This window comes from Convolutriloba macropyga, chromosome 11 (assembly GCF_964194025.1).
Source record: "Convolutriloba macropyga chromosome 11, txConMacr16.3, whole genome shotgun sequence".
In the NCBI taxonomy this organism is placed as follows: domain Eukaryota; kingdom Metazoa; phylum Xenacoelomorpha; order Acoela; family Convolutidae; genus Convolutriloba; species Convolutriloba macropyga.
Window position 1 is genome coordinate 1,167,381 of NC_134478.1, and position 21,072 is coordinate 1,188,452.

General features: G+C 36.1%; 1 protein-coding gene across 2 annotated transcripts in view; it reads left to right on the forward strand.

Moving 5' to 3' along the window:
- The window catches only part of LOC142349354 (cilia- and flagella-associated protein 77-like), an 89,746-nt gene extending 69,468 nt beyond the window's left edge, over positions 1 to 20,278 (forward strand). The window contains exons 2-8 of one of the 2 annotated variants that reach the window (XM_075400837.1): positions 12,567 to 12,615; positions 12,680 to 12,779; positions 13,184 to 13,402; positions 13,563 to 13,723; positions 13,924 to 13,962; positions 18,090 to 18,191; positions 19,984 to 20,278. In XM_075400837.1, the coding sequence (XP_075256952.1) occupies positions 12,574 to 12,615; positions 12,680 to 12,779; positions 13,184 to 13,402; positions 13,563 to 13,723; positions 13,924 to 13,962; positions 18,090 to 18,191; positions 19,984 to 20,112 (792 nt within the window). In that variant the 5' untranslated portion in view covers positions 12,567 to 12,573 and the 3' untranslated portion in view covers positions 20,113 to 20,278. The remainder of the gene's footprint in view (positions 1 to 12,566; positions 12,616 to 12,679; positions 12,780 to 13,183; positions 13,403 to 13,562; positions 13,724 to 13,923; positions 13,963 to 18,089; positions 18,192 to 19,983) is intronic. The other variant, XM_075400838.1, reaches the window with a different exon arrangement.
- Positions 20,279 to 21,072: the final 794 nt, after the last annotated feature.

Genomic DNA, 21,072 nt, shown 5'->3' on the forward strand with positions numbered 1-21,072 from the left:
ACTTGTGAGGTATCGGCAATTTAATCAAAACTGGTCTGCAGTGTCGTTGGTTGTTTTATCAGTTTGGTTGAGCTAATAAAACCAGCACTCTAAACATTGAATAGAGAAATTTTCCTATACAATGAGCAGGTAAGAATGAATTCCAGTTAAAAATTCTTTGCAAAAATGTACTCGAAAACGTTAACTTGCAAACAGTTCAGGTAAAACAATTGCAGGTTAAATAAGTATCAAAAAATGTGCAAAACATTTGCCTTTGAAAAAATTTTCAATTTTACTTGGTTGTTTACCTCAAAAACATTCTTAGCTGCTCATTGTGCTGGAAAATTTCTCTAATCATTATTTAGGATGCCGGTTTTATTTACGGTTCCAGCTTGACCAAACTGATAAAACTTCCACCAACAGTGCAGACCAGTATTGATTACATTGTTGATTCATCACAAAGTAAAAGTACCAAACAAGCCCAATGGGTGCCATACCAGTGATCTCTTGATTGACAATTTTTAAATCTTGCCGTTGACATTGATGACAACACGGTATTTTTTGTAACGCAGATTATAAACGCATCACTTGAACAACTTGAACGACCCAGTGTCTGATCAAAGATTTTTTGTTTGGAATTGTCTGATCATAAACGAACTTAAACTAAGTTCTTAAGCTGAGCAGAGAATAAAATTTGCTGACTAACTGAGACAACAATTTAAAAACGTTTAAGAATGACTTTAAGTATCATAAACAAATTATTGCGTCAGCTCTCATACTTATATTTTGCCATGGCAATCAAGTAAATTTCATATCTATTTTGTTTAATGCATATAAACAGTTAATCCTCTCGATCTGTTTGTAAAGGAGTTTGAACAAGAGTTTTTTCAAGTCTATGCGTAGCAAAGAATGTTCCAACATACATTCCAGTCCAGTAGAAATTTTTAAGTTGCTCCGGGAGAATAAAACCCTTTTTTCGATTAAAATACTAGAACCACCAATTCGATGTAATTTTTTTCAACAGAAGTACATCTATTAAACAAAATTATGCGAATAGAAATTTAAAAAAAAACGGACAATAGTTAGAAAAATGTAAAATGAAAAGATTAAATCTGTAAAGAAGACCTGCATAAAAACATTGAACAATAATTTTGCGTGATGTTACTTTATTTATTTCACGTATGAGTTCTATCAGAGAAAATATATGTTGCAAAATGTCATTTTCGAACTAAAATTTTTAAATCTTGGTTTGTGAAATTTCTGCTGCGCCACAAAAAATTGCCAAAAACATTCTTGCAGCTAAAAACGATCATAAATATTTGAGTTCTAAATTTTCACACAAATCTTCTGAGTCCGGGCCGAGAAAAAAAATTGCAGCATTATTGTTATCACTGGTAAAAAGTACTGTGTTCATGCGGCAAAATTGAACATTTCGTTTTGCTATCTAATTTAAAAAATTTGTTGTCCATAGTTACTACGAACCGTTCTTTAATTTTATAGTATTGTCTTTAAAAAGATCAATATGATTAGACAGCTAGAAATCATTATTGATCAGGGTTGCTCATTTACGGCCCTCTTTCGGAGATTTTTTGCGTTGTTTCACTACAGATAATTTGAGGCAAGCACAAAAAACAAGTTATCTTCCTTGTTTTCCCAGTTTTTTTTTGCTTATGCAGTGCTATTTTGATTCTACTTCTTCTTCAGAAAAAAAAACTGATTTAAATATCAAAGCCTTTTGTCAAATTGGAGAAAAATAATTATAGGCAATCTTATTCAGGATTATTTTTCTGATGCGATGGAATAAATTCAACGTGCCAAATGAAAGGTTGAGACTAAAAGTGTTGCTCAAAATTCTCTTATCGTTTCGATCTACAAAGCAGTACTGCTCAAGGGGTGGAACGATGTAAGAGTTGGAATTACTTTGTCATTTATGTTCACTCGTACACAGCTTCATTCTCCAAATCCAAATACTGTTTAAATTTAAGTTCACAGCTTCTGTCATCTTACTGAGTTCACCTTAGATCCCATATCTACATATATGAAGACAAATTGCACTAACTTACCTCCTCTGGGAAAAATTTAAAAAATAAACCCCCTCCCATTGTTACATCCCATTCGAATTTTAGTCCCGCAAAATCTTCCTAAATTGCCCTAATTTGGTTCATAAAACAAAAACAATTGAATCAGGGTCTGATTAAAACGAAAAATGGGCTTGACAGTTGGCAACATTACGAATCATAGTCAGATTAATTCTCTCTAATAGTCGCATTATTTCAAAAAAGGACCTGAATGATCAAAATAGTGCGAATCATATTCTGATTAATTCTCTCTCTTAGCCGTATTATTTCAAAAAATGGGCTTGAACATTTGCAACAACACAAATCATAAAAGTCTGATTAATTCCTCTCATAGTCGCATTATTTCAAAAGCTGGACCTGAAAGTTTGCAAGAGTGGAAATCATAGTGTCGTTATTTAGATCTCCTAGTCGCATAAAATTTTGAAAAGGTACTTGAAGACTGTGCCCACCGTCTGACTCCACCACTTTACCACATACGCAGTTTTGAGGTTCATAGACCCTGGCCCTAACCTATTAAAAGTCTTAGCTGCTGATTCGACAGTTTGCAGTTTAGGTTCCACCTGGTGTTAAATTTTACCATTGGGAAGAAAACTTGTCTTGGTAACCGCTAAAACGTTTCATTCGAAAAGGAAAAAAGTTTGAAAATGAGGTAAACAGTGAGTTTCTTGTGACCTCGCATCAACCATTTTTTGATGTTCTGTATCAGATGCCTCTTCCGACTGTGTGTTCTCAAAACAGATGTCTACGCCACGCCTGAATGTCACATCAGCGGTTTTCTTGCCGAAGAAGTGATTTTATTTCCCCTGGGCGCCGGCTGCTGAAACTACAGAAGTGAGAGGAGCAAGTATTAGCGTTGATGAGTTAACAAGTCTACCCTTTGAGGAGTTCAAGACTGCTCGGAGAAACAAAGTTTCATCCAAGTTTAAGTTTGTCGCCCAACTGAAACCTGATTTCTTTTATCGCATTCCTGCAACGGATTTTTTTCCTATGTACAAAGGCTTTTTCCCTCAAAATGTCCCTCTAAATTCAAACAACTTCTCGTATTCAGATTTCATCATTGTGTTTTAAAACTCATGAATTCAATCTCAACATCAGTATTCTTCTTGTTATGTGTAAGCTTTTTTCCTGGAAGTGTTTTACTCAAAATTTATCTATCAAAAATGAAAAGTTGAAGAAGTTTTTTCATTATTTTTTCAGACTTTTCTCTTATCAAAATCGCACATTTTTGAATCGTCGCACCTTCGAATCGAATCATAGTCGCACAAATTTTTGTGGTCCGAGACGGTTGAGACATGAACGGGTTTTTTTTAATTACCTCGCAATGATTCGCACTAATTTGAAAAAAAAATGAAACATGGCCAAATTTTTGTTTGGATCATCTGATCATGGCCAATTATTGTCGAGATTATTATGATCATACTTCTACCACCTCACCCTGGGGAGCTGTAAAGCTATTTATTTCATTCCAGCGATGACTATAAGATTTTTGAAGTGGATGCATTGTTAGTATAGAAGCGGAAAAATGTATTTGACGTGTTTGAATTGTTTTTCATAAAATCTGCTTTAACTCAGTGCAAATTTCTCTCTGCTATTGTTTTCCAGAATTCTCCGTCGCTTTTAAGTGTTATTTCGTTATCTTGATTTCGAAAAAAAACTTCTTAGGGAAACATTGTCATATATTGCCTCACTTTGAAGGCTATTTAAGTTTTGTTTTGTGCAAATCTATTAAAAGTTTACAACGGTTTTAAAAGCTTTCAACGGTACTTGTTTCTCTCTTATTTTGTTTTTGGTCAATAATGCAGACGACATGTTTACGTTTGATAACAGCGTGTTTGTTCTTATCTCTATTTATGTAACCTGACTCAAAAATTACTATTCACACAACACAAAGTGAAAACCAAGTGTAAAGATAATTGAGTATCTTATGTTGTATCGTAATCACGTGTTCCATTTAATGATACAAAATTATGCATTTAGGTTTCAAATGTTGAATAAAAGCTTGCAATAAGAGGTATTTCATCTGAGCTACATGACAATTATGTTCAACATCTACCATATAGTTTCGACCTCTTGATCGTCCGGCGGAGCCAACCCAAGATCAATGGTCTTGGTGGAAGCAATGCTTTTTCGATGGTCTAACAATCATTGGAATTAAGGAAGATTCCCATGATTTGACATTTCTCAAATCAAGCGCAGGGGCGAGACTCTTCAATATTCTCTCGGGAGCAACTACTTTCGATTACGCAATCGGTATTCTTGATGCTCAATTAAAGCTGCTTCAAAAATCATATATGCCAGACAACAAGTTCTCTCACGCAAGCAGCGAAATGATGAGTGCATAACAGCGTTTTTGCAGCGTTTACGAATTCCTGTTGAGCTCTGTGAATGCACAGATCTTACAGTGCAGCAACACAAGGACATTTTCATTAGCGATGGTTTAGTGTCTGATCTTCAATCTTAAAAATACGTGTTCAACATTTGGAGTTGACGGACTCGGATGCTTCGCTTGAGAAATGCATTCCCCTCGCTAATTTCTCTTGCTCATTTAATGCCACTTTAGACAGTGCGCCATCGAAATCTAAAGCACCCGTCGGAAATATTGCAGCTGTCAATGAAAGAACAGCTCAACTTAATGAGGCTTCGAATCGTAAAATTGGATTTTGTGCTCTGGAACACATCCACGGACTAAAAACCCCTGCGATAAAGTACATGTCTGGATTGCTGCAAACAGGAGTTTTGGGCAGCAGCGTGTAAGTCAACTGTTGCAACTGTGGCTTCCGATGACGACAAACAAATGGCTTCTGTACTATGCAGGACGAAGAAAACAAACGAAGTAATAAGGTCTCCCAAATGAATTGCAAAAAGTTCATTGGCATAAACTAAACTGCTCTTTTCCTGTAACAGTGCCTATTGAACCCGGCTCCTTACAATCGTTTAGCGGCTAATGTGTTTGAGCAGTTGCAATTGTCAACACCCAATGAAGTCGAGATTTTGTCTCGCAAACGGTGAAGTTGTTCCAGTTCTTGGAGTTCGTATTGTTTTAGTGATCATGAACCACTTTTATTATTCTGTGTTCTTCTCGAGTCAGTCATCTAATTTGTAGCGCAATCATTGGTCTGGATGTACTTTCACAACATGGGACAGTCTCAATTAAATTTGGCGGAAATAACACTCATTTGGACGTTTCTAATTTTGCAGCTATTGCTGAAAAAACTCGAGTTTAGAACTATAGTTTTTGGACCCAACGAAGATATTTTTGGACAAAATTTATAAAACTAAGCCTATCGCAGCGAATTTCAGAAATTCAAACAATGAATATACGGAGTTTATGCAGAACGAAATTTTGGATCTGCTACAGAAAGGAATTGTCGTTATTCATCACCTCCATGACCAGCTCAGGAGTTTGTTGTAAATGGCTCAAAACGAAGCATGGTAATTGACAACTCCATTGCAGTCAATTTATTTAACAGTCTTGATGCGTACCCAATTCCGGTCACGGAAGAACTGTTCAACAAAGCTCCTGAGAATTTTTTTCTCGAAGATTGACCTACGGAGCGCTTATCATCAGGTACCGGTGAAAAGAGCAGATAAGCAGTTCACAGCAATTTAAGTTGGGGGAGAACTTGACGTATTTAGTTGGCTTCTTTTTGGGCTAATGAACGCGGTACCTGCGTTTCAAAAAAATAGAAACAATTTTTTAACCAATACAAGCTTGAAAAGGCGTACACATACCTTGACCATAGAATCATTGGCGGAGAATCCAGTGAAGAGCATGACAAGCATGTTAAAGCTATTTTTCTGGCCAACAAAAAAGAAGAAGTTACCTTAAATATGGACAAATGCCAAAACGGTTTCATTAAAATTTTCTATGCTAGGCGGCAACGTCTCAACAAGCTCTAAGCGGCCGGCAACAGAGAGACTGAGCACCCTGAAGGAGTATGCCGTTCAATTCAATTCGAAAGCATTGCAACGTCTTATTGAATTTTTTGCATATAATGCAAAATGGGTCCCAATATAATCAAGCAGAAACCAACCACTCTTAGAATCTCAAAAACAACGAGTTTTTGCGTAGAGTTCCACTGTTATTTCTCCTGTCTAAGACATCAAGTCGCAGATTGCTGATACTTGTTCTAACTTGCCCCGCGCAGATAATGCTCATTTTCTTCAGGAAATGGAGGGCTCTGGGAACGCCATTGGCTCATCTTTATTCCAAAATAGTGGACTAATAGTGTAATTTTTGCAAACATTATCACCATTGTGAGACGACTTATTCTGTTGCGAAAAAGGAAGTCTTATCCATGATTGAATCTTTTGAAAGTTTTCCACAATACTGAGATCAACTCTGTTAGCTGTGAAGAACGATCAGAAAATTATGGCAGATACCTTTTTGCGGGAAACATCAAAAGTAAACAAAAAACTGCTCCTCCGCTGGCGATTCGAACTTGCTGAATATTGCTATAGCATTGTTGAAAACCGACCTGAAAATGAAGAAAACGGGCTGACGCTCTCTCAAGGATTGTTCATTTAAAATTGGAGAGCAAATATTTGTTATTTTTTCTGCATAGTTTGTTATTTTTCCTGTCAGTTAAAATATCCTATTTTGGCACTATATAAATTTTAAGAACTTACCGCACACACACGAGGACTTTTAAGCAAGTAAGCAAACTATTGCCAAATGCTACACCTGTCGGCAATTAAAACCCGAATGTTACAAGCCGAGCTTGTCTGTTCATTTTTATTAAAGCTCTAAGACCCTTTGACAGGATATTCATTGATCTAGTTGGTCCCAAGCTTCCGTCCATCAGCTCAGGTAACGCCCACTCGCTCACGGTTATAGACGAAATCAGTCAATTTCCCTTTGCTTTCCCCGTTAAAGATATTACAGCAAAAACTATTATTAGGTGCCTCTCCGAATTGTTTGATATATTTGACAATCCAGGGTTTATCCACTCGGATTGTGGATTTCAACTAGAATCGCAGGAGCTTAATATTTTCTGCTCAGAAAGAAGAATTGTCAAATGCCGTACATCGCCGCCTCACCCTCAAGTTAACGAGCAGAACGAACGTTTCAATGGAGTTATCTGCAAGGTTGGTAGTTGCCTGTTGGATGCTGGGAAGATTCCACAGAAACACTGCGAAGCTGTTCTTGGAGAGGCACTTGCTTCAATTAGGGCGTAATTTTATGCAAGCAGAAATGAATCCCTCACTGGCAATTTTTGCAGTTCCCACGGAATGACCATTGAAGTCTTAATTTCCCAGAATAGCTGCTTAATGGCCATACAGCATACCCGACAAACTCTATATGAAAAAGATTGGATCTGTTCGTGGAGGTTGTAAAAATAACAGATTTTATTAGAGACAAGGCTCTCCAAGTCCAGTATCCTAGTGGACGGGACAGCACTGTCTCTGCTCGAGACTTAGTTTCGTCTTCAGAAGGTTATTCAGAAATGGCACTAATTGAGCTGCAAGCTGTTGTTTTGGACAAAACAAAAAGCAGATCAAAGTCACATATTAAAACCATAACAGTCCAGACGTTGAAGAATATTGTTGCTTCTACTGGCGAAGTGTCTGAAGCGCCCGAATAAACTTTTAATCGGACGGCATTGCATAAAATGGAAATGAGACCACCTGGACGGCTGAGAAATAGACCGATGTATTAATATGATTACGATGGATTTTAAAATGTATGGGGTGAATGTAATGATAATTGACTACCTTATTTTGTATCGTAATCACAAGTCCCAAATTATGATTTACATTTATGCGTTTATATTTTTGATGTTGAAAAATAGCTTGCAATAAGCGGCATTTCATCTGAGGGACAGGACACCACGTGTCCACCGTTTTCAGATTCATACATTAGATGTCCGTACTTTGAAATTCTTCAAAAACTTCAAATTTTTCATATTTTTTTTTCTATTTGGTCACGCTGCTTTAGATATTTACTTTGGAGCTTTTGCGTTTGTGCCCGCAGTACGCTCTGCTGCCCCCCCCCCCCGCCACCCTGCCTCAGTTACTGAGTTATTGAGCACGTGCCAATACATAGTAAACTGATATGTAAAGAATGGCACGAGCGTCTTGTGGTTTTGCAATTTTTTCTTGAATTGTAATTGGAGGTGTAAGGCTATTTTTCATATTCTATCATAGAGTATAAACTTGATTGTGTATGGCCTGATTAAAGTGTTTTTTCTATAAAATTTTCTATCAATAAAAACAACTCTCTCTCTCTCTCTCTCTTTCTCTCTCTCTCTACTAGGTTAACGATTATTTTTTTCTCATTTAAGCATTTTTTTGTTTTGCACTCAAATTGAACGGCTTTATAATGCATAACGATATGAGTCTAATTAAATTTTGTTTTCTGCATTTTGAGTTTGTTAAGAGTTTTTAACAGTTTTATAAGCTTTAAACGGTGCTTGTTTCTGTCTATTTTTGTTTTTGTCTGTTTGATCAACAATGCAGACTATCTGTTTACGTTTGGTAAGAACTAGTTTTTTAACTCTATTGACGTAACTGTGCTCAAAAACTGCTGCTTAAATAGAACAAATTGACTACGATTTAAATGTTTTGAGATTCGTACTTTGCAGAATAATTTTCGCTTTTTGCCGTGCATTTGCCCAATATTTACAAAACTACACACAGATGTACTTTTTTTTCTGTCAATTACGGAAAAGAAATAAGAAGAACAAGAGTGATTGAACCATCAGATTACCCTGACAAATTGTCAAAAGTTAATTACGGTTATCGAAAACAAACATTGAATTTAGTCATTACAGAGTTTATAGAAATTTTGCAGCATTTTATGTTTAAAAAATGACTACAAAAAGAATATGATTGGCTGAATAATGAGATTTTTCGCAACATCTACAAAAACGTAGGTTTTGCTCCCATTGGTAACATCTTTCCATACAACAAAACTTATTGTGCAGCCTATTGGCAAAAAATTTGGAATTTAATCTCCTGTGTTTTGGAGAGCAAATTTTCTATCCGTGTATATATTAAAAACTCAACACTTTTAATAGCGTTGTTATTGAGGTGAAATAGCAGACTTCGAACCAACTTTTCCAAAAAACAGCTTCTGTTTTTCGATAATGCTCTTTTATTTCAATTTCAAAAATTTCATCGACGTACGTCTCTAGTCCGTAGGTTGACTTTGAAAAGCATTGGAAATGAAAAGTTGTTGAAAAGAGTTGGCGTTGGCTTTTTGCAGATTTAGTTTTTGGTTTGTTGAAGCTACTGACCGATAAGCTGTATTTATTAGATGCTTCAAATGATGACTGGCGATAACGTGCTCGAGAAAATTACACCAAGGTAACAGAATCTCTTACTAAATTCAACTTCCCTTTTCTTTATATAGATTCTTTCATCAACAGTTAAATGGCCAGCTCTTCTGAATTATATAGATTTTGTCCTGTTTACTTTGATTCTCAAATAGTTCCTGCTACAGTAAGTGTTCTTTTTATTCAAAATTAGTTGTAGTTTAACATTGGCTATGGCCCCCAAGTACTAAATCATAAGCGTATTTTTAACATCTAGCCCCTTGCATTTCAACTTAAAATATAGATAAGCAATAAATAAAGTAAATAAAAGTGCTAAGAGTTTGTCTCCTTGGGCTACTCGTGTTCTCTGTTCAATATCATTTGACAGTTCTCCATCATATATCTGCTAGAAATTGCATTTTAGCAATAACTGTATTGTTTGTAGCATGTTCCCTTGGAGCTCCAGTGTTATCAGCTTTGTAAGCAGCAGGTTCCTATTTACGAATTCGAGTGCTTTTTCACAGTCAATGAAGCAGGAATAGTATTTGCAATTGACGCTGATGTTATGCTTGACTGCTTTCTTCAAGTGCGAAATTGCGTCCATTGTTGACAGTTCACGTCTGAAACCATATTGGCTCGGTGGCAAATTATATTTCGCTCGACTCATGTTCGCAAGCGCTGTTATATGATATCCGTGATTATACTTGGACATGTAACATAACAAGTTAATGCCTCTGTAAGAACTTGGTTCTGTTTTAATCTTTTCGCCCGTACAAAGTGGTTTAGTATATGATATCTTCCAATTTCGGTAAACAATATGCTCGGCAAAGCAGAGGTTAGGAAAAATATAATACGTATCTTTGCATTTGCTGAAACCTAATTAAAAACAAGTGTTCCTTTTTCCATCTGTTCCAGCTGCTCTACCAGTTTTTAACTTTGAAACTTCCTCAAATAATTCCTCCAGTGCTATTGGAGCATTCAAATGTACGGTGCATTTCCAGTTTGAAAAGCAAAAATCGTGGTTTCATAAGGTTTGCTCGTCTGAAACTTTATCCGATGTTTCGCTCTAAGCTTTAAATAGACCTTGGAAAAATTTTTCCCAAGATGGAAGTGTAATTTAGGAGGCTTTTGTGGAAACTTTATTTGATATCAGAATTTTCCAAAAATCTCTCCTTCCAACTCCGGTTTCCTAATTAGGAAGCTTTTACGATGAATTTCATGTATCTTTTTGATTTTCCTTAATGCTCTTTTCGTTTGATAATAATTTGAAACTGCTTTATGTCTCTATCTGTAACCAGCTTTCAACTGCTTATGCAATAGGTAGAGATCTGTTTTGAACCATTTTGGTTATTTTTTTTACTTCAGGCAGCGGCTGCAAATTCATGATTAACCTTTGAGAACTCGTCATACGATGTGTCCATTGTGTTGCTATCATGTGGATTTTGAACATTTTTCGTTCTTTCGTTCAATTGTTCAACATCGAACTTACGCACTTGCTTCTTTCTGCTTTCAGCTAAAGCTTGTCTGCCTTCTAGGTCAAAGCAGCAAACCATTTTTGTTTAGAATGAATTGGTGATCTGTATCTCGTTAAAATGTTCTAGTTCCTTTCTTACGAAAAATAAATCGATAGCGCCGCTTTTACCGTGCGGAGATTCATACGTTACTTCTTTATTGTCGTTAACACAAGTAAGAAGATTCCAGTAAATTATAATATCGCAGAGCCAAATGCCTCTGTTGAGTCCAGTCTGAAATTGAAGTCAACGCCCAGGATCATACGTGCTTTGAATTGGCATTGAAAAGCTTCGTAAGTGCTTGTTATATAGTCTCTAATTCAGTACTTGGTGGGAAATATTCCACAATTATAATTAGGCATTCTTTGATCTGCGGTGCTAATTATCGTTCTGATTAGATTGCATTTAGTTCTCATTTGTTTTCTCAGTGCAACTGCTAAGCCGCTTTTTGGCCGCCCTTTCCGCTTTTTTTTGCATTTGTGCACAAGCATGTAAAACCTGGTATTTTGACTGAATTTACACTGAATGTTTTTGTTAATAGTAAGATGTCGTATGCGATTTTATTTGTGCATGTAGATTATGATCCTCTAGCACCTTCCACGTTCCTCAGACAAATGGTTGGTCATGATCCTCTGTTTTCAACGATTTCACTGCCATGAATTTTGTACTTTTTGGAAGGATTCAGCAACCTTTTCTCTTAATTCTGACACCATTTTCTTTCTACTTTCTCGCTCCGTCTTTGTTAAATGGCTCTGTTTTTGTTAGAAGAGGAATTGAATATTGCTGGATTTTCAGTTTATTTTGCCTCTAACTTTTCGAATTATTAAGATATATAGGTTTCCAAGCATGTTGTTGTATTAAAATGAAATTTTATATTTGGTATCTTGACAATTTAGACACCAATGCACAAAGCCTTTTGGCGCCCTAATAAATTTTGTTTATGTTATTGCAGTTCCCGTGGTTAATTTTACAATTAAGTTATGATATGAGTTGCTCAAATGAAGTTTTTTGTTGACTCGCTTTGAAATACTTTTATCATAAAACGACAAACAATTCTATTCATTATGTTATTAACTGACGTTTTCAAGTGCATCAGTTATAGTTTTGATTTTTTTCGTTTTTAATTGTACAGTAAAAATTGACTCTCTTTGCAATTTTTTGATGCTTGTGTTGCTCTGGACCTCTTTACCATGCTTATACGATATTTTTAACACAGCATTGCTATCATTTCGTAGTTACGACGCTTCACCAATGACAGTTAATGGTATTTTCTTAAAAATTGAGCTGTACATCTGGAAACCAAGTATTTGATGATCCACAATTGTTATCCATTATTAAAACAGGCAAAAAACTAAACATGATTTTCTGAAAGGTTGATGCTTTAAACACTTAAACTGTCTTGTTTACTGTTTGCTCACGAATAGTAATGTTTATCGGATTATAACGCCTCCAATTATAGAGAACGGGCAATTATATAGGATCTCATTATATAATATATGTGTGTGGTAGACTGTGATAGGGGTGCAAATAGTATGGACCCGGGCTCACAAACGGAAAGCATAATAGAAATAAGATAATGTTCCGCTGGCTTTGGAGTTGATTATTGGGATATGTTCCGTTTGTGCCCCCCCATCAGAGGCGTTGCATATTCTTATCACCACATAGGCACTCATGCTATATTTTTTCATGCCTAACGTACTCGGGGATAGTGGGTTCTTATTTACAAAAATTTAATTAATTTCAGATAGAATGACTGCCATTGAAATAACGCATGATCCATTGCTGCAACATGTTTGTTGTTTTTTGATTTTTAGCACTACTCCAGGTTATTTTCTTATAAAGTGTTTTGTTTCAGGCTGAATTAGGAAGGTCTACGAGGCGAGGTCATGAGTTACCCCCTGACAGTTTTGTTTATGGGATCTCTACGACTGGCGATCAAGCGGGAGCTGCAAAAGGTCAAAATGCTTTAGAAGAAACGGATGTGACGGCATGCTGTGTGATATGCACAATATGAATCGTTGCCCTTTTTCCATGTTAATGAGACCGGATTCCAACGACCTATTAGGCCCCCTTATGGATTGAAAAGCTTTGTGTTTATGGGAAGGAGCTTATTTTTTAAATTAAAATATCGGGTCTTTTCCGTTTGTCCCCCCCCCCCCCCCCCACCAACCAGCTTACTGGGTGCATATTGTTTGCACCCCCAGAAGCACGTGCAAAATTTTTACATAGCGATATTCTATGTACTGCCACGTGGGGGTGCATAACGTAATGGTGGGCACAAACGGAAAAGATCCAAGATATCTTGTAGACGCTAGGAAAATTTTAGTAGTTTTCTCTGATTCTCTTAAAACAATTTTAGCTCTGGGAAGTTGGTCTGGTCTGGAAAACGATTCTATTAGAAAAATCAGCCACCCAGCTGGCCCTTTAACACGAAGTAAAACATTTAACGATAGAGATTTTGTTGCTATGAACAAAGCAGCCACGAAGAAAGGCCTTCACACAGCGACAGATTTCTCGAGATTCAGATCAACTCATAATATTGAGAAGGGCCAAATGACAATGAGCGCAAATACTAACAGTGAGTAATTTTCGTCATCAATATTTATTTTGGTGACAGCATTCGTTTTCTAAATTTGTAATTTCTAAATTCATTTTGTAAATGCATCTTTCTGTTCATCTAAAAAATTGCACTTTGCCTTGATGCGATAGATAATTTTGTTAATAGTGCTATATTGCAGAAGCAGAGATTGGCCGCGTTCCACCCGAGACAGTTTTTGGACAACCCACTCGCGCTTGCACTCCTGTTTTCGATTTGATGGAGAACAAGTACCAGCACAAGTGGCTGCAACAAAGAAAGGATCAGGAGATGCTTTCTAGGGCACGATCTAGATTATCGAAGGTCAGAGGACACTTTAAAGCTTCTGGTAGATTTGCTGGTTGCTTAATAATTTTTGTATCTCATTTGGTTTGCATCCCATACAGCTGATAAGATACGCTGTATGGTAATTACGACATCCTTACGCTTACATTAAATTAAAATGTCCACCTGCGATTCAGCAGTTGTCTTACATTATGAAATAATGTCTTATGGTTATCTAGGAGCGCCCACAATCTAACGAGAGCAAGAGGGTTATGAAGGTAAGCTCGGCCCACTTTGCGCTTATCTGAACACAGGGATGAGATCCTGTAGCACCTTTGTGGATTGTTGTTATGTTGTTCTCACTTTAAATTTTGGATCTTTTCAATCAAGCTCACAAATCTGATATTTTAGGAGTATTTGATGAAAATTCAACATCTTATCACTCTTAAATTTATATTTCCTAAAGTAAATTTACAACCAATTCAGATATTTATCGTTAATTAGTACTATAGCTTTTTTGCAAAGATCCGAAACGCGGCTTTGTCACATCCGTGCTCCTCTTTCACCACCTTTCTTTGTCATGTTTCCGTTTTCGTTAATCAAGATTTTTGACCTAATTGTCTGATATAATAAACAAAGCTGTTGGGTAACTCCTAATTAACTTTTTCGTCTATAAAAAGTTCGGCTCTTCTTGAAAATAAAAAAGCGGCTATTAATTTATTATAGTTTGCCTGAGTGTTTCTTGAAAAATGCGGAGAAGTTCTGCAACAAAAACTTTCTTCCTGTTTACAAAATTGTGAAACGTCTACTTAGCCAGAGAAAAAAAACACTTTCTAAAAGAATCTTGTGAATAGCTCTTCAGTCATCCTATTGAGAAAATGGTTTGTAAAGGAAGAAAAGTTTGCTATAGCAATTTCTGACAGAAGTCTGTCTACTGTATTAAAAATCTCAAGGTGAAGTTACCTGCAACTGTTGCAGCTAATCACTATTCATTCCTGTTAGCCTGTAACTTTACCTGGAAAAATTATATACTTGAAATTTACCCAGATAAAACCTAGAAGTTACCTGCAAAAACTTAATCTACAATTTTGGATAGTCGGAGGTTTCATATACTACGTTTTTAAACACAAACTGAAGACTATGGTCTCCATAAAAAAGCGAGCTCTAGGCTACCGGTGAGGTCTAAAAAGCCAATTAATCAGAAAAGCTAATGGCGATGCCAATAAATTCTTCCAAGACTGGGAGTTTTTTAAAAATCTGCACGTTTCTGAAAATTGACCCGATTTGGCCTTTACTTGAGGCCGAAGAACAACAATTTAAGACTCTCAAAACAAGGCAATACTTTATAATGGCCATCAATAGCGTACACAAAGAATCTCAGAACAAACTAGTTAGTATATTATTATCTATCTGTTGTTGGATAGATTGTTCTTGTGTTTTATATATACAACAACCATTGTGATTCTCAACAAGGGGCTCCGAAAATTGGTCAGAGTCACTTTGAGTAAAATATCAGCTGATAGGTTGGGTTTCAAATTAAATGTTTGCGTATCGGTGTATTTTTACTCCTTGCTCATGATGTTTTGGCTAAATGAAAATTGGCTTAAAAAGGTTTTAAAAACGGCTTTTGATGTACAAATATTTTTTCGTATTTACCGTGTTACGTCATTGATAGTTTTGAATAGCTGTAGGTTTTTAGTTCCTTTTAATTTTTAGTTCCTTTTAATTTAAGTGTTAATTAGATTCCTTCTTTGGTTGTGTTTTTGTTTTTAATCTTTCGGCCATATTATGAGTTTTTTTTTGAAAGAATAATATTAATATTAGTTGTTGTTTCTGCGTAATCGCAGCTGAACAGCATTAGGACACAGCGGCCTGTTCTTAGCTGACTAGTTCCTCCCCCCCCCACATTTGAGACTGTTCTTTTCATGAGCAGCACCTACAATTGCACCCAAAGTTGGCCTGGCTATGTTTAAGTTGAAGCTATGGTTAATTGAAGCTGCACATATAAAGCATCATAGACAGCTTCACGCAGGGAGGAAATTAAATTCTCAATCTGTGGCATGTGAGTCACACATCTTACCATCTGCCATCACGACAGTACTAAATGGAAAAACTACCAGGAAATGCGGCGTTGTATTTTTTGAAACTGATACAATGGTATTTCTTTTTTTTCATACCCTTGAGGACAATTCTTCTGAAATTTATCGCGAATTGAGTTTTTATTGTCATGCAGTAACAAAAATTGGAGGTAGGAGTAGCTGCAATATATTTTTTTACCGATCTGTGTTCTCTTCCGATCCCTGCGTAGATACTGATCACTTGTGCTTTTGAGATCAGTTCCGAATTTATTTTCTCAATTTTACCTACACTGTTTCATTGAGGGTTGTCTGCAATTTTCCTGAAAAATATCTACGGCTTGTTTACGATCATTCTGATAAAGTATAATTATTATATGTTAAGAACCGTGGCCGTTCAATTGGCCGGCATTCAAACTAGCCGACAATTAAGCAAATATATAACTACTTGAAAACAAATTTGATAATAATTTCCAGCGCACTAAACGGGGAGCGTCCCTTAGTTTAACTAGTTATTTTGCCCATACCCCAGCGGTACGTGGGACTTGATATGAATCTATCACAATGGAGCAAATTATCACGGGTTAACACAATTTAGTCGAAGCTTCTAAAAAGAATATTTGAATTATGGAATTCTGATTTACGTCCTTTTCTTCACTTCTTTCTGATGAAATCTGTCAGATAATAGGAATGTCTTCTAATTTGTATGTCTTATTGTAATAATATCCCAGCCTTGTTAAGGACGTATAAAATTTATATTTTTTGTTTCTCGGTCCTTTTGGGAACGTTAGTGAGAGCACCTCCTCGGGGTTTCTCACTTTAAAGTCTTTCTCACGATTAAAGTCTTTCTCAAGAAAGTTAGGTTACCTGTGGACAACATCGACCAAAAATTTTGTTCCTCTCTGTGACGAATTGTCCAAATATTTCCATTCTGGTCTCAAGACTCAATTCAAAAACTAAATTCTTTAACAGCCATGATTCCGAGTTTTGCTAGTCTTTAATGTTATTTCGGAATCCTCTATTAGTAATGGCACAAAAAATCTGTCACAGCTTTCTTTTAATTTAAAGTTTATAGATGTAAAATGTAGTTTTATTCCAAAGAAATAATATTGTATTATGGTAAATTCATTAATTTATCTTTATTCTATCATTTCGAGAAAATTTTGCAACAGGAAAATGTGGTACAGGAAAATTTTACCATAAATTTTGCACTAAGGCCATATAAGTTTAAATTATGTCATTTTGTTTTAAAACTTTTTGTTATAAACATGCCTAAACTGTTTTTTTTAACATCTTAGACAAAATAGGCGTCTTTAGTGCATTCGTTAAGAATCAATAGTTAACCATAAAAATTAATTGAATAAAGTTGCAGTATTAGTCAGCCAAACAAATTATTACAAAAATTATCTTTCTGTTCGAAAGGAATCTTTAACTGCGAGGGAAAATTTAAAAGTTACTGATATAACTGTGTTTTGTAAGGGGTCTGTATTTCTATTTTTGTTTATTATTTTGTTATGTTTACCCATTAAATTTGTTAATCACTTTTTGTGTTATCTATATTTAGTTTTCAATCATTTCGATTTGATAATTTGCTTTTCAACTTTCGGATGTTCTATCTTGTCCCTTTACTTCGGGGTGTTCCAGTTTGATGTCCTTCATAATCAGACAATAGCCAGCACACGGGGGGTTGCTGATGTGCGCTTTTATTAGATGCCAGGGCAAAATACCTGATGCTAAATTAACCAGTATGCCAAAATACCCTAAATATATACCCAATGCTTTTTTCCTTCTGTAGAAAATTATCAGAGACTATTTAGCATAACGGTGCTGTGTGACATAATTTATTACATAATAAGTCTAAACTTAGGTTTATTTTTTAAACTATAGGTTTTAAATGTAAGACTAGTTCTTTTGGTCATTCTTCAGCGGCAGGTGGGGCTTGATATGAAACTATCACAACTCAGCTTGTCATGTTATCCTCTTAAGTATGATAGAACATTGTTTAAATACCAACTGTTCATTTGTTATCAGTCATTGAACGAATAGATTAAAAGAAATAAATTGTGTAATGTCAGTTTACGAGATTTAAAAAAAAAACGGATATTTTGGCGTTGGGTATTTCGGCACTGGGTATATTGTCATGTAACACTTTTATTAGATGACTGAGGAGCATAATGAAAGTCTGTCCACTGGCTTTATAAACAAGCCATTGACTGATCATGAATGATTATTGTCTGTATGAATTATCGTTTGATCACGAACTCAGTAATTGCAACAGCTGTCTCTATATCCATATCTTTCAGTATTTTTAATGTATTATTTTGTGATAGATGGGCACGAGGGGCATCTACGAGACGAGGGCTTCCCTTCTTCGCAAGTATCTTCCTCCGATTGAGAACCACGAAATGTGGCAGATCAGCAAATTCAAAAAGGTTATTCAACTTCATTCCCGATAACACTGCATTTCGCTCATTAAATACATTATTATTATTATTCTTAAATTGACTTGGTACCCGCGATACGGGAATCACTTTGTTAATTAATTACAGAAACAGGACCAATTTACAGCCTTTAATTTCAAAAAAGAGTTCAACTGTTTCCGAAATAACTTTTTTGGACATGTCCAGTCAAAAGTTGAGATGTCATTTCGCTGGGTGAGAACATTATTTTAATTGCTTAAGAAATATTTTGCAATAATTGTTTTTTTCAAAATATTAAATTGACTCCTTAGTTAGACATCTCTTTATGGAATCTTAGTTAATTGAAAAACTCTGATCAGTTCAAATCTTGAACAGATCATACAGTCATTTGGTCAGGTCTCGAAATTGCAACCCATAAAATCGGGTGTTCAATTTTGCAGTATAGTCCTCATGACCAGCCTGATTTTGTAGTTTGGTAGTTAATTTCAGTCTCCGTGCTCATTGGGTGAGACGGCGAGGTAATGAAATGACTGATTGCTTTTTCGTTTCTCTGATTTGGACCCTAAAACATCAACATAATTAGGAATGTCAACAATTCCAGTAATAGTGCTTCAGTTATTTCCTCAAATCCAAGAGTTTATAAGTACAAGTAGCCAGTTGCGTTGGGGAAAAGTGTTTCGGAGTTTTAGAGGGAGTGTTCAGCGTCGGTTTTAAAATCGTTCGATAAAAGTTCTGCCGTCTGCGTTTGAAGATTTCCCTTTTTCTCTGGTTCTTTGGAGATGTTTTGTGCACGAAAAAAATTGACAATTCGAGGGTTCGAAAGAAATATTTGCGTGCGATCGTTACCAAGCGTATTTGAGCAGCAGAATATAGCGTTAGATTCGGGTATTGGTTTTTGGGTGAATGCAAAGTAAGCCGATAGGCAAGCAAGCCGACAGAAGAGCAAGCCGAAAGTTATGTAATAGTTATGTAATCTATCAGAAATAATACATTGTCAGCCGTTACAATCAATACTGCGCGTAGTATTATAGTGCATAATGTCTTCCAATGCACCAAAGAAACAAAAATGCGTCAATTTTTAGACATCTTGTTGGTACGGGCCTCAGCAGACCGCTGTCCATGGCCATGCAGATCTTTTCTGCTAGCCCCCCCCCCCCCGCTTAGTTAGGCACCCCCATTTATAAATGTGTAAACGTATTGTTAAAGCTAAGTAATCTTATACGTGAACATATATGAGCAATATGCATTTACTAAAAGCTAGCACAGCTATGGTTTGAAAGTATTACGTATTCAACCAAAATTTTGTATGATCTGTATTAGATCATTTTTGGTGTTATCGGCTACAATAAGCGCTTGAATTTTTAAAACTTTTTAAAGGAAACTATTCTAAAAGTGCCTTCAATCTACCTAGACACTCTTGTTTCAATGAAATTCAAATATCGCTCTTACAATTCGCGAAAACTTAGATTTTGGGGGGTGCAAAATTTATCGGCTATATAAGGCTGGGGGGGGGGGGGGGGGCGCTAGCAGAAAAGATCCGGCCATGCCTCTCATCCGCTGTGGGATGTAATCCGGAAATAGCGGGCCGGTTATCGCGGCGAAGCGCGCCCACCGGCCCGCCAAGGGCAACTTAAAATACGGGTATCCGAAAAATTTTCGGCTTACTTGACCTCATTTTCAAAATTCGGCTTGCTTGCCTATCGGCTTGCTTGACCGCCACCTGGTTTTCGGCTTTCTTAAAAAGTTTTATATTAGTTCTTTTTTGTATATAATTGCAGACCTCTGATTCTGGTTTTTTTTTCAGGTGGGTCCGCACGTGAGCTCTTTCCGAAGTGCAGGTGCCCGGAGGAGTGCCCTTGAGAACCACGAGTTGGAGGGTGCCTCCAGATTCGGCTACTTGGGACAGGGTGCACATGCAACTCCACCGTACTAGACACACCCATTGCGAAAACCCGCCTTACTGTCTAGTTCACTCAGCCGAACAGGGGAAAGATGCCTCATTTAGCCTACAGTGTTGCTACATCATAGAAACATTTGACATAGATTTACTGATCTTACCCTCTAAATTACGCGACTTGAGAGAACGAACTTAGCTGACTGTGCATTGGTTTTAAATTAAAATAGATTGAAAATGTTTTAGAGATTTTTTTTCAATTCTTTTTAATAATGTGGCTAAGTTTATGTTCTACAAGTCGCTGCTTAACTGCCCATTTACTCAGAAAATATTGTCCCAAATCTGTTGCTGCTCATCTATCATTTTTTGTTCATGCGTTACTAATTAAAATTTTGTCTTTTTTTATCTCTCAGTTTAGCGAATTTTATGCAAACTAAACTCAAATTCGGACACCAACAAATTTTGCGATCTAAATGCTCCGACCCCTCATTCCCAACCGTCGGTCAACTTTTTCCTTGTAAACTGCGTGAAATTTTGAAAACCGCAAACCATAGAAAAAAATAAAAATTTTTTGACAAAGATGTTCAAATCGTGGTTCTCTAATGCAAGAAACAAACAGTGAAGTGAGCAAAATGCACTTGCCTCGACATTTGAATATTTTTAAATTTCTTATCGGGACCTTAAAAAAACGAAACAAAAAGTGACAAAATTCTTTGCTTGTCTTGATCCTAACGAAATCGGCTCCAACTTGTGAAGCTTTAGATCAAGACCACAATATTGTAAAGGAGAGAAATTGAATAAATTAGTTTTGAAAGAAAAATTTTCATTAAAATTATAAAAACAAATACCAATTTGATAAAATGTAGATTTTAGGTGACAATGGCGGTAAGAGATGAGATAGACTCTCATAAAAGCAATTCTTCAAAATTAGGAACAAATTTTGTCACCGCTTGCACCAGAATGGGTCCGTGGTCTCAGAAACGACAATTTTAAAACCAA